This window comes from Fimicolochytrium jonesii (assembly GCF_025526975.1).
Source record: "Fimicolochytrium jonesii strain JEL569 chromosome Unknown EV422scaffold_16, whole genome shotgun sequence".
Classification (NCBI taxonomy): Eukaryota; Fungi; Chytridiomycota; class Chytridiomycetes; order Spizellomycetales; family Powellomycetaceae; genus Fimicolochytrium; species Fimicolochytrium jonesii.
This window is the reverse complement of record NW_026515683.1, coordinates 176,278-189,929: the sequence shown is the minus strand read 5'-3', so window position 1 is coordinate 189,929 and position 13,652 is coordinate 176,278. Positions and strand designations below refer to the sequence as shown.

At 56.9% G+C, this 13,652-nt stretch overlaps 3 protein-coding genes across 3 annotated transcripts; 1 reads left to right on the top strand and 2 right to left on the bottom strand.

The window, feature by feature from the left end:
• Window positions 1-331: 331 nt before the first annotated feature.
• EV422DRAFT_97945 (Gcp-like domain-containing protein) lies at window positions 332-1,873 on the bottom strand. The gene is made up of 4 exons (XM_053074560.1): window positions 1,719-1,873; window positions 748-1,642; window positions 564-662; window positions 332-449 (listed from the first exon to the last, which is right to left on the bottom strand). Exons 1-4 carry the CDS (start codon window positions 1,735-1,737, stop codon window positions 413-415), a joined length of 1,050 nt encoding a protein of 349 aa, XP_052924443.1. The 5' UTR covers window positions 1,738-1,873; the 3' UTR covers window positions 332-412.
• Window positions 1,874-2,401: 528 nt separating this feature from the next.
• EV422DRAFT_97911 (uncharacterized protein) lies at window positions 2,402-3,218 on the bottom strand. Its single transcript, XM_053074559.1, has one exon. It carries the CDS (start codon window positions 3,111-3,113, stop codon window positions 2,616-2,618), a length of 498 nt encoding a protein of 165 aa, XP_052924442.1. The 5' UTR covers window positions 3,114-3,218; the 3' UTR covers window positions 2,402-2,615.
• Window positions 3,219-12,563: 9,345 nt separating this feature from the next.
• On the top strand, window positions 12,564-13,355 carry EV422DRAFT_533556 (uncharacterized protein). The gene has a single exon (XM_053070606.1). It carries the CDS (start codon window positions 12,754-12,756, stop codon window positions 13,219-13,221), a length of 468 nt encoding a protein of 155 aa, XP_052924441.1. The 5' UTR covers window positions 12,564-12,753; the 3' UTR covers window positions 13,222-13,355.
• Window positions 13,356-13,652: the final 297 nt, after the last annotated feature.

Sequence of the window (13,652 nt, the reverse complement as noted above, 5' to 3'; positions counted from 1 at the left end):
CGTAGCCCCATAAGTGCCTATATCCCACAATCGCCCTCAGTGTGCATCGAACCCGTATCACCGACCCGCTACCCCGGCGCCCGCAACGGCGTCCTGCGTGTTTGCGTGATTCGTAGGGATTGGCCAGGGGTGGCGAAAGTGATGTCGGCTCCTCACCTGCCCCATGGAGGATGGGTAGCCGGGAATTGCCGGATGAGAGGCGGCTGGTGCGGCCATTCTCAAATGCTAGCGACGGCGGTAGACCATTCATTGTCGCGTTTCCTGCACATGTCAATCTGTGCGCCGTGATGCATACTGTTCGTATAAAGGTGTCCCGCTTCTGCGAAGCTTCATGTCCTGCCGAGGTACCACCCGCCCGACGCGCTCCATCCCGACTTGACTCCGCCGCACTGTAGACTCACAGCTATCGACATCACCTCCACGTGACGAGCATCTGGTCCGTTCGATATCTGTGAACACCAACAAGGTTAGCGGGGTGTTTGCGATGTCCAGACGATGGGATGGTCAAGTCATGAAGGCGCCACTCTGCAAGTTTAGGTAGAAAGGTCATGGCATAAACGTACCTTTGCGTGCACCACGTGTCTTCTAACGGGGTGGTATGTCCCGTCTTGTACATCAGGATACCGGCTTGAGCGATCATGAGGCCGTTGTCTATGCAGAATCTATGTGGAGATCGGAGGCGTTCAGCATTTCGAGTCGAATGACTTGAATCTCGCAGATGATTGTTCAAAGAAACGACTAACGCACCTTTCATCCGTAGCGAACAAAAAGCCACCCCTCTGCTGCACCATATCCCCCATCATATCCTGCAACCGCTCATTGCACCCAACCCCACCCACAATCAACACCTCCGTCGCCCCAATATGCGCCAGCGCCCGCTCCGTGATCTCCACCAGCATCGCAAACAACGTCTCTTGCAACGAATAACACAAATCCTCCGGCGTGATCGGTTCCTCCACCTCTTTCTCCCCACTCCGTCCTTTCGCCGGCTTCAGCCCCTCAGCAGCCAACTGCTCAATAAACGACAAGATCCCGGAAAACGACACATCCATGCCCTTCACAGTATACGGCAGCTCCACGAACCGCTTCCCTTTCTTCGCCATCTGCTCGATATTGTATCCCGGGTTCGGATCGTTCGACAGGTTCAGGATCCGCGCAAACCGGTCCAGGCAGTTCCCGACGGCGATATCGATCGTCTCCCCAAAGATCCGGTACCGCTGCTCCGCGAATGCAATCACCTGCGTGTTCCCGCCGCTGACGTATAACACCACCGGGTTATCCGCGCCGGTGATCATTCGCCCCATCTCGATATGTCCGACGCAATGGTTGACGGCGACCAGCGGTTTGTTCCACAGCAGACTGAGCGTTCGTGCCGCCACAGCTACAGAAACAAGCGGCCCACCCATCCCCGGCCCTTTCGTGAAGCAAATAACATCAATGTCCTTCGGGGTGAGCTTAGCTTCGGCCAGGGCGGATTGGGTGAGCGGGAGGACATGGGCGCGGTGGTGGACGGCGGTGTCACGGGGGAGAAAGCCTTGACCCGGTGGGGAGATGTAGGTGTGGCGGACGTTCGCGAGGACGTTGACGGCGCCGGTGGGGGTGTGTTCGATGATGCCGACGCCGATCTTGTTGGCGGAGCCCTCTGGGAGGAAAAGTTAGGGGGTTGACAAGGGACGGGGGGCGCAATTCCTCGCGGTGCTGAAGCTGTGAACCCTTACCAAAACCTATTGCTATCATGGTGACTTCTGTTTGAAGGGCCAGAGAGGGTGTCTTGTTTCAATGTTCCCCACCTGTGTGTGTTTCCCACGGAAAGACGAGATTTACAGAAGGGAGACGCGCGGAAACAGCCATGAACCTCCATGAGCTCTCAGGCGCATATGGGATCGTCTATCGTAACATACACACCAGACACAGGGAGGAGCGATAAGGTGGTACGGGCATCAGCAGAAAGGCCTGCGACAGGCCGTGATGCCAAAGGACCCTCCAACACCGCTAGCATCGGATTCATCATCATGCACGATATTTGTTTTTGAAAAGTGGGTCCAATTGAAATGAATGTCCAAGTGCATCAGAAAGTCTTCGAGCACATGCGCTACATAGACAGTCTTGTACATGTCCAATTAGTAAATTATGTTCTGAAACATTCGAACAACGTAGTTGGGGTCTTCCATCCACATAGGGCGGCATGAACTTCGGTGGAGTGAAGCTTGGGTCTTCTCCTTCGCAGTCTCCCGCGCGGCGCTCCAAGTCCTCCTCACTATCTGCTCCACGCAAGTGTCTACAAAGCGGAGTATCTTCTCTCGGATCTGCCGGATTCGAGCATCATCAAACCCCGGCGGATGGAGGGCAGGGCGAATGGTGCCCGTTCCGGTCGGCGACTTGACTCGAAAAGCGACGCCTTTATCCCCTCACCACTCGCGAACGGGTTGCGGAGGCGCTGACGGGCGAGTTTGTGGGTGACGCGGGTTCGTAAGTCGGTGTTCGGTCGAGGAAGACAGTGAAAACAGCAAAAGGGATGCTCCTCGTAGGCTACCGAATGGCTGCCTGCGCTGGCCTCGGTACGAGTGACTTCGTCATCTTCATTGAGGCGATCGATAAACGCTGGAGGATCGCGTTTATGAAACAGAGGTTTCCGCGGTTGATGATGTGGTGCCGTCTGCCGGACCCGAGGTCTTTGTCGCGTCTGATGCAATGGATGATGGGCTGAGGGGAGGCGGGGCTTGGTTTCCGTGCGTGGGCGAAGGTCCCCAGTTCCTGCGAACGCCCGGGGTAATGTACCTGCCGGGCGTCCGCAAGAACACCTCCAACCCCCTCCGCTTCGGTCGGAAACACCGCACCCCCCGCGGGCAGCAGCAATTGTAGTCCGCAGACTGGGACTTTCGTACGGTCCATTGGGAAATCCTCCTCGAAAAACGGGGCGACCTCCTCCAAGCGGGAGGTCCGCGTCTCCCCTCCAAGTTCTCCGCCTTCATTCGCGCAATGGCCGCCATAACCTCATTGCCGATGCTGGGGCCGGTTGCGGCAGATGCGCGTGGGCTGTCCGAGACCACCCGGCGGCGCTTGGGGGGAGGTGGCGCGAGGAAGGTGCGGTGTCGCTGCTTGCGGCACTCCATCCATGTTCAGGATGATCTCGATGGAGGAGGAGGCGGGGGTGGCAGATGCGGACGGGGAGTCCATGTCGGATGGTTGAGTCGCAAGGTTGACCACCTTAGCGACAAGAGTACCACGCTCGCAAGCGCGTTCAAGAACGCCGTGCCTTGGAAGCGGTATTCGAAGTATTCGCGGACGTAGTCGAGATTACAGCGAAAGAGGGGTCCGCGGAGCTCATGTAGTCGCTGAAACGAGTGGGCTTCTCCGGCTTCTGCGCAGTTCCATTCCGCTATCTCCTCGACACGCTTGTCTACGAATCGGAGCATCTTCTCCCGGATTTCCTGGATGGGAACGTCTGCAAACCCCGGCGGATGGAGTGTGCGGCAACGCGCATGCGGAGGCTATCGTTGCTTCTCGTTTGCTATCCCCGCTCGCCGCGGTTTGCCACAAGAGTCCGGGCGGTTTGCTCAACCTGGGTTCCCGAAAAGCGGGGCATCTGTCCGGGTAGCCGGGACGACGGCTACTGGTTTTGCGGCTTTCTCCCTCGGAAAATCTGTTCTCCTCCATTCGAAGTCTTCTCCGACTGATCACTAAACTTCTTTCTGCTTGAGGTACAGCAGGCTCGAGGAAAGGGATCATTGTCTCCCGCGACGTCATCTCAGTCCCCGTCGCTTGAACATCCTTCATCGGCCTTTCGTCACTCGAATGAGCGCCCCGGCAACCTCTTGAGGGGCGAGACAAGCTCTTCACATGACCCGGCAGGCTACCAATAGCGGCGTTGTTTGGGCACACTTGTTGATGAGTTCTGGATCTTACGGGGGCCTTACAACCCCGGGAGGAGAGGTTCTCAGGGCTATCGTCCGTGGTTCATCATGTCATTCCATTTCTGTACATTGCTCGCTGACGCGATCTCCACAGCTTCCACGATTTGTCGCGGACAGGTCTGGGAACGACAGGGTGGGCCCAGTGGGACCCACCAGTGCAGCAGCAAGCTGCGGCTGCCGCAGGAGCGCCGTATACGCAGCTTAGCGGACACAGTGAGCGAGGACACGCATTGGGCCGACGGGTTTCTTGGGATTCATGCCTGTGTCCTCGGCCCAAAACAATTGCGTAGCGATTCCGTCCTTTCTGTTGATCTTCGATGGTCCAGGATGCTTTCCTTCGACTGAGCACAAAGCCGGAATGAAGTTTTCGCCCTCCGAGGAGCGACCAAGGTCGTCAAATAGTGATTGATGCTGAATGGAAGGAGGTAAGAAATAATGCATACAAAATGAAAACCTGGCAAGAAGCATCAAGGAGGGCTTACTTCAGACCGACGGCTCATCAGGCCTCCCAGCAGTCAGGGAAGTAGACATCGGCGTCGTATTTTTCGCGAGCACCAGCATCGGGGGATACCAACGAAGCAGCAAGTCTTCAAGTCCTCCGGAGACGGAACCCGTCCATGGGCAGGCTTACGTGCACCGAAGCTGCTTGGTTAATCAGGCTGACCGGCAGTTCCGCCGCAATGGTAGACGATGGCTCTTAGGCGGCATTCGCGCCGCACGCCAAGCTTCCATCGTCGAAGCCCTTTTCGGTCGCAATCTCCGCAGGCGACGCACCAAATCTTCCGCGGAGATCCTCGCGATCTCCTCGCGATCTCCTCGGCACGCTTGTCTACGAATCGAAGCATTTTTTCCCGAATCTGCCTGATTCGGGCATCCTCGAAGCTTGGAGGGCGGGAAGAAGGGCGGATGATAGCCGCTCCAGTCGGCGACTTGCCCCCCGACCCACCGCGAAGACTTTGTACTGGTTGTTGGGGTGGGACGGACGCCGAACGCCAAGCTTCGAGATCTTTATCGACAGGAGCGGTGGTGGTTGTTGACGAGTCCCCGGCGGTAACGGACTGGACGAATACTACGATGGTGTCGACTTGTTTGCTTTCGTCGTGACGAGCGCTATCCGGAGCGTCACCCGCCGTGGCTTCAAACGCAGAAGCCGAAGTCGTCTTCGAAGAAGCGTCGTTCCAAGTTTCACATGATCTGACTGTGTACAATGACTGCGAGAATGAGAAGAGAATGGGATGAGAAGATTGCACGCCAGATCGAAGAGAACTTTGCCTCGCGCATGACATTATGAGAGAATGCATCTCTGGCAAGGATCTCACTATCAACTCACATTTGCGAAGGGTTCCCGGGAGAACGTTGTTCAATTTGGGGCTGACAAATCTTTGGAACAGTCTACTAGCTCATGGGCCGAAATCCCCGCTCTGCCGCCAACTGCGAACCGCAAATCAACGATGTCAGCAAAATTCCACATTATGCACATCTCAAGCAGACAATCAGCTTACCTTGCTGCGTAAGGCCGCCGGCAAAGGCGGCCACTTGCGGCGCCGGATGTAGATGGGCGTGGGGCCCAAGGACGCTCCACACGCAGTGGCCACCGACAGCTCCTGGCTGATCGCGGGTGTTCCCCCACGAGTTAAGTCACCGGTCTCTCTGCGGAAGGAGGACGATCCTTCATGGAGAACGAGGTCCTCCTGGAGGAGGTTTCTCTCCGCCCTTTGAACGACATTGCCGGGGCGGAGTCACCACCGGCTGCGTCTGCGTCTCTCTCTGCGTCTGCGTCGTCTGCCTCTCCGTCTGCGGCTGCCCACTCGGCAACGAGGCGGATCACGAACGGAACAGTGGATTACCCATTTCGAATGGTTGGCGTAGGGGGCAAGGGGGAAAAGGCGAAAGTTGCTTGCGGGCCGTCTCGTCGTCCTTTGAAGATGGGAACATGGAAATGCGTGCTTAGATGGGTGTGCAAGAAATAGAGAAGATGACGGGTGCAAGGTTAACTACCTTTTCAGACACGTATCAAACAAAGATTGGTGGTGGGTCCACGGCTGATGATTGGATGACGTTGAAGGTGTTCCGTTGGCCGATGACATTGTTGTTGACTATGGCCGCAGACCTCTTGCCAACCAGGAAAAAAGATATTTTACTGGGACGATCGCAAAGTATGACTATGAGTGGGACATCGGCCGGGCTGGAAGGTGGAATCAAGATTTGAGGTAATGGCGCTGTAGGGATGAGGGCTTCTGGTGGAGGGCTTGGTTCCGGTGTTGGGGACCGGGAATTGCGTTTTGCCACTAAACAATTGCGATATTAGCGGCGAGCCCATCGTGGGTCGCGCGGAGGGCACCGCTTCCAACCATCTTTCAGGTCCCGTGGTACTGCGGGCTCTTGGATGATTACTTTTGGGGCGGAACGTGGCGATGCGGCTTTCTGTGGGGACTTATCGCCTGCCGTTCTGCCTCTTATGAATGGTTCTCGTTTATGGGAAGAGCCGCCGCGGTCTGATGTCGCTGGGGATGGGGTTCGTGTACGGCGGTGGGTCGCGCGGAGGGCACCGCTTCCAGCCTTCTTTCAGGTCCCGTGGGACCGCGGGCTTTTGGACCATCGCTTTTGGGGCGGAACGTGAAGACGCGGCTTCCTGTGGGGACTTGTCGCCCGTTGTCGTTCTGCTTCTTACATATGGCTCTCGTTTGCTGGGAGAGCCGCCGCGGTCTGATGTCGCTGGGGATGGGGTTCGTGTACGGCAGTGGATCGCGCGGAGGGCATGGCTTCCAACGCTTTTTCCGATCCCGGGGGATGGGCGCATAGCGTCCTGCGTATATCTAACTGATCGTGCTCGCTTGTGGCAAAACGTAACTCGAATGGAGCTCTCGAAGTATATTGGGGAGCGCTCCTGGTAAAGCACCCCCAGCCAGTCGTAGAGCCCGTCATCCCCAAGTCCGTGATGCTTCATGCCTGCATAATGCGAGATGAAATACTCCAAAGTCAGTTTCCCTTCAGACGACTGCGAAAGAGAAGACCGATTACCTTGGTGGATTATAGCGGCAAGATCTTCAACGACGAGGCGAGGACGTCTTGACCACTCGAGGCGTCGGGGAAATCAAGTAGCAAGTGTTTCGGCTTGATTCCCGCAGCCGGTGACCGACATTGCTGCATCTGGAGATGGGTGAGGCGCGTGGCGCTCTTGTTGTTGATCTTGCACAGGGGTGGAGACCACACGACGACCGCCCTGATGAGCGAGAGAAGGCTTGAGGTTTTCGGGGGGACTTCGTGCGTGACCTCCGGCCGCCGTTGCAGCAGGGGTTCGACGCGGACACGGACGCGACGGAAGTGGTGACTTGAGCATCGAATTTGTACGCTTCACAGCAGCTCGTCCCTCCAATCCCTTTTCGTTACCTGGGTAACCCTTCAATCCCTTTTTTGCTAAGCTCGATAAAGAGCCGTTGAATCTGTCAAGGAATACCACATATGAGTCTTGGGGACAGCCCGCCGTAAGGTGAAAGAATGACAGATTATCATATACTTACGAGGCAACGCGCTCTGGGAACCTACATTTGTAGGTTTCGTATGAGCTGCGGGTATATGCCCTCACTTCGCCGCTTGCATCAGTGATGGCGGTCCTTATGTATGCCTCGATGACTTCGACGTACGGCGCAATGACCTGGAATCATTGTGCTCCATTAGGAAGCCGAAGCAGTCCCCAGTCGCCTCGCGCTGGCCTCCTCATGTACGTTTCGATAGTGGGTTCCCCATTTCTAATGGTTGATGTAGAGGGTCGATGTAGTCGGTCGTGGTGGACGTGTCGATGGTGGTCACACGGTGTCGAAAGTAGTTGTAGGAGCCGGCGGTGCAGCAGCGAGAGTTTTGACGGAGTCGGCAGTGGTTGCAGTCAGGCGGCGCGCTCAGTGCCTTTCGTGAGGACCATCCCTTCCGTTTGCTGTTCCGTAATCAGCATATTGGTCGATTGTTCTTGCGCTTCCGCGGGGGGGTGGAAGGCGTCTAATCGATCATCTTGACGGTAGCCTTGTCACGGAACAAATCCCCGAGTTTCTTTAGGGGACAGCGGGCTTGTTCACGTTCTTCAAAAGCCACTGCGGTTCGATAACCGTAAACTAGGGCCCACGCGGCCACGCCCGCTGGAGGTGCCGAGGAGGTGCTCAAGAAGGTGTCGGGGGAGATCGACATGGAGGATGACACAGAAGCACCCGTGGGGTCGCTGAACGGTACCCGGCATCCGTTGGGCCCCCGAGGGCCGGATTGATATTGGAGGGCCGTTACATGTATCTTGTATAGGGATCTACGGATTTGGGGACGACTTGTCTGTCGTCCCCCGGCAGGACCCAGTTCTGGCGTGCCTTCTCCTCCGCGGCTTGCTTTCGGTTTTGATGATCTTGTTGTTTGTCCTTCGCTTTCGCCGAACTAAGGCTTGAAAGTCTGGTGCAGCTCGTGGCGAAGAGCGAGGCGGAGAAGTCATAAGCTTCTCATTGCCTGGCATGGCTGGCTGGTGTGGGACCGTGAAGCGAGAAAAAGAAATATCTTAATATAGTAGGAAGGTGGCTGCATCGTCAACAGGTGTCGTTGGACTGAGATACGCAGACAGTTATTGTAGGCCCCCTTTTTCCGACGCCGATGTGCTTTGCTGCTTTGATTGAAGGATGGCACACGGGGGCCCGGTGAAGGTGTTGTCGGGTCCCCCGCTGTGCTCGAGACGGCATGATGGTTTAGGCTAGCTTGAGCGCCGGCGAGGCTCGGGCACGTGGTGCGGCGATTGGGCTTGGCTTCGTCGCGAATGAAGGGCATCCGCTATACGCCCTCGTCGTCAACGGATGTTGAGTGGTTGAGGGACTGCGATCTCATCTGAAATGGTTTCGATCTCTGCTGGGGCGTGCCGCTCGTTGGTGTCGGTTGTGCTGGGACTCGACGACCAATGCCTGTGCCTCCTCGTGTTCGGCCTGCGCCTTCAAGAGTAGGGCGAGGGGATGAGAGGTAGGGTGTCATCACTACAAATGCGGATATGCAGGTACCCGACGGCGTGATGTCTAAGGACGGCCGTGCTGATTTGTTGCCCGTCCATTCCGACACTGAGCGCTCCCCCAATATTCGCAACGTAACCCTCACTTCTTGACTGCCACGTACGAGTGGTTTGGGTCACTCGTAATCTACCCAGTCGACATCTCTGGGTCGCCAAGCTCGCGGAGGGCGGCCAAGGAACCGCTGTAGGCGGAGTCGGGAAACGTGCAGCTCCGACAGTCCACTCCATGTTCTCGCTGTCTCGCTTCCAAGCAATGTGAACATCAAGTATGGGGACTTCCCTCCGCCGAGCCATCCGTTCCCGGTGGAACTGACGGAGCTGATGAAACCTGAAACTCTCCAATCGGTTTCAAGGAAACGTCTGTCTTCTCACTTTCTGTCTTCTCACTCGGCAACAACGAGGCGGCGGGGGAAGAGGCCGACGATGCGGAAGAAGACCGACGAAACAGTGGGTTCCCCATTTCAAATGGTTGATGTAGAGGGGAAAGGGTTTTGCTGATTTTTGCTGGTTCCTCACTCGGCCCAACTTTCGGACCAGGTTCTCAGCCATCACTCGCCAGCCGTCTTGATTGCTCGAGGCGTTTGGCGACATGACTGGCTGATATGCGCGGCGGGCTCTGATGTCGGGGCGCACTGTTAAATCGTTTCCACGGCTTCTAATCCTTCTGCCACCTCTGTCTTTATGTCTTTGAGAGTCGGCGGTGTGGTCCCCAGGCTCGTCCAAGCTTGCGCGGATCCCGAACGCAACATGCGTTGCCGGGAGAGAGCCGAGTGTCGTCGCGGTTGTGGTTGATGACGGCGAGCCGTTGTTCGGTAAGCTTGTCTTCCGCCTCAGACCATTTGCCCTGTTGGCACCCTCCACCTACGATCAGTGTACGCGTCCACCGAGTTCGGCACGCCGGGGAGGCCTCCCCGCAAGAGCCTACCGGAGTCTACATAGCACACCATAATGCCGAAGCTAGAGTGCGGCGATGTTGATGGTGAAGCGAGAGGAACGATGAACTGGACGCCTGTATCCGCTTGGTAAGTGAATGTTTCGTTGGACGAGAGATTACCCGCAGGCTTTGATGGTGTGCACGGCTGTGTTGACATAGATCTTGTTGGTGCGTCCTGTCAGCTTGAGAAACAGGTTTGAGCCGGTCGTTGCCCAGCGTCCGCGGTGAGCGTCCGGCGGTGACTCGACCGGTGTGTGAGTCTCGACGGACGCTTTAAGCAATGCGGATCAGAGCCATTGCCCTGCAAAGCGATGTGGTCGTCGCTAAGCGCAAGTACGTTGTCCATTGCCCTTTCCGTGTGTGGGGTACCGCTCGCTCCCTTCCGACGACGTGGTAGCAGCGTCAGATTCGGAGTCGCTGTTGTTCTTCAAGTCGATGCCAGTGGAGGTGTAGGTGGATATCGCGATTTTGCTGTTTCTGAGCTTTCGCCAAGGTGATGGAGAGGTACCCGACGGAGGATTTCTGACCGTTCAGGACGATGATGAGCCGGGGCACTCCTCTGATATGGGAGACTTGAACACCGGTGACGCGGACGCACGGGAAGGATTCCCGAACGTTGGTATGGTGGGCTCCAGAACTCTGCCGATCTTGGGATGCTTAGCCGGGCGGGGCCGGTTCTTTGATGCAACCGCTCGGCGGATGTTCTTGCGCTATTTGGGAGCCAAAGCAACGTCCGCTGAGTGTGTCTGGCGGCGGCTCGTCATCTACAGGCGTCATGTCAACGGAACATCAGAGACGCCCGAGAGCCGGACGGATGGGCGAGCGAACTTTGATCATCGAGTCCCGTTTTGCGTGCAGCGGTCTCTGGAGTCTTCGTCGGAGTGGGGTATCGCTTTGCGGGTCATTGCGGGCCCCCGTCGCTGATGGATAGCAGCGCCTTGCTATCGCGGGTGTACTTGGCCAGTGCGTCCTTGTCGTTGGTAATAACCCCCGGAGACTCCACTGGATTGGTACGGCGGACTCCGGACGCTTTGTTGGAGTCGGATATCGCTTTGCGGGTCATTGTGGGCCCCCGTCGCTGATAGATAGCAGCGCCTTGATATCGCGGGTGTACTTGGCCAGTGCGTCCTTGTCGTTAGTAATAACCCCCGGAGACTCCACTGGGATTGGTACGGCGGACTCTGGACGCTTCGTGGTGAGTCGGATTTGCTTTGCTGGTCATTGCGACTCCCCGTCGCTAATGGATAGCAGCGCCTTGATATCGCGGGTATACTGGGCCAGCGTGTCCTTGTCCTTAGTGATGACCGCCGGAGACTCCACTGAGGATTGGTACGCGGGTCCAGGCTTTCTCATAGGGGCCGTAAATTGCGCGATGGGGAAAGGATGTCGGAGCGGGCCCTAAGTCGCCGCGTTCCCATGGTAATATGGGATTGTCGGACCGGTGGGTGAGAATGGGCGGACGAGCAAGTGTTCCGTGCGAACGTTGACCACCACGGGCATCGCGGTCATCATGGGACCGATAGGTGTCGACAGCTGGTCGACCCCATAGAGAAGGGTCTGTCAGCGGCGGGAGTAGCGTGCCCGAAACGTTTGCATAATGGAGCAGACATAGGGGTGGGTACGGTCGTCGAGGAGCTGTCGTAGCATGCTCCAGCATATCCGTGTCGTCCGCTACCCTCAGCAAAAGGTGCATGATATGAGCAGCCAGCAGCGCTGCGTAGATCTTAATCCTCCCGCGATAATGAAGATAGCCGGCGGAAGCACGGAAGCTTTCGGCGGCTTGTCCTCCGGGCGCGGAGTACTTTGTGGGCTGCTTGGAGGCAGCGGGCCTGCCAGCCTCAAAATTGTTGCTGAGGTTACGGAGGTGTTTACGCATCTTGATGATATCAGGAAGGAGGGGTCTTTGTTGAGGTTCTTCAGATAACGACGCTTTTTGGGAGTTGTTTGACACGGGTCGCAAACTGATGGAAGCTGGCAGCGCTGAAGTAAACTGTATAATGCGAACAACGTACACATCCGGCCTAGTCCAAATCGCTAGAAAATCCCGACGGAGAGAGACGTCCCGGCATCTCTTTTATACTCACCTCCCACACTATACTCCCCTCCGAGCGGAGCTCTTCAAGAACAAGTCGCACGTCATCTCTCCGCCTAACTCCGCTATCTCTCGCCATCTCCTCCCTCTTACTATGGTTTTGGGCCCTGCTCTAGCCCGATTCTGACAAATGGAGCGTCTCCCCGAGATATCAGATTTGGGCTAGGGCAGGGCCCAAAATCAAAGTGAGATGAACGATATCGACGTTGGTTGGAGTAAACACAGTGTCTTGGTGTCTCCCCTCAGCCTCGTCAATGCCGCCCTATCAATTATGAGTTTAGGCCCCAGCCTAGCCCAACTGAAAGTGATGTCGTTTATAGCGGGAGATGGAGATAGGGGCAGACGCAGGACTTGGTAGCGAATGGGTAATAGGCTGTAGAGGAGTTGAGTTTCCAGTGGGGTGGGGTAGGTTAGGCTTAGGTTTTTTGCAAGAAGTGACGGGATTGCGACGGGGGGGGTCGGAGTTTCTTCACGTCGCAGTGTTCACTCGCACGACACGCGCAAAAGGAGGGCAAGCGGAGGCGACGCGTTGGAACACCCGCCCGCCCACAGAGCGCACAAAGTGAACGCTCCCGCAAGCCTCGTTTGGCCCGCCAACGGCATCCATTCGCCCTCTTCCTATGATCCTATCGCCTTTTCTTCTTCGCTGCGACCAAGCGCCTGGCCGCTCGCTGCTGATGAGTGCTTGCTGCTGCAGTGAACTGCCTGCATAAAATAGAGGTCATAGTCCTTCGCTCGCCCTCGTTCCAGCGCTTATTGACGATACATCACCTCACACCTCCTCAAGATGATGCTGCCGAACCCCATCACCGCTCTCCTCCTCCTCGCCAGCCTCGCCCCAACAGCCCTCTCTCAAGACACCCTCGCTGTCCCCGGCCGCACCACCACAACCTCCGTCCCAGCATCCTCCCACGTCCCAACCCACACCGCCCCCGCCTCCCACAACACAACAGCCACCCCAACCTCCTCCAACACCACAGTCACACCCGCCATCACAGCAGGAAACGCAACCATCGTCCTCGGAAACGCTACACTGACCGCCACCCTCGTCGTGGATCCGACCGCGAGCGCAACAAGTTATTTGAACCTCCCGCCGGTGGCCACACCGGTGAGGGCCGGACCGGCGGCGAGCAATGCGCCGTTGCCGACTGGGTCGCTGCCGCCGGATTTGAGTGGGGATGCGATGGGTTTGAAGGGAATGAAGACTTGGGTGGGGGTGTGCTTTGTGGCGGCTGTTGTTGCTGTCGTGCTTTGATGTTAGATCTTGCCTTCACCCAACCGGCGTACCTGCCATGGCGTATTCCCCATCATGTATAACCATATTTCGTAGCCAGATACACAATGTATTTACTCTTATTCTAAAATAACAACACTGGGTTTGAACGTCATCATCGCTCCGGGGTGGGTATGGGAGGGTGTGCGTGGTGTTAGACGCTTGCATATGAGCGGGTCTTGCTCAGGGCCGTCGTTGACGAGTTGGACGTCGCGACAAGGACGTTGTTGGCGTCCGCCCCGGCGCTAGCAACCCGCCGGGAGATACGTAGGGTTGCAGGTCTTCTCGATTGTGCCGAGCTAGTTGTCACATGTAAAGTGCAACTAACACCGGTCAAGGTGGGCCGAATGCACAATCCACCAACAGTGGTTGTTGCCGGAACTTCACACATAACCTCCCACTGCCGGAAGTTA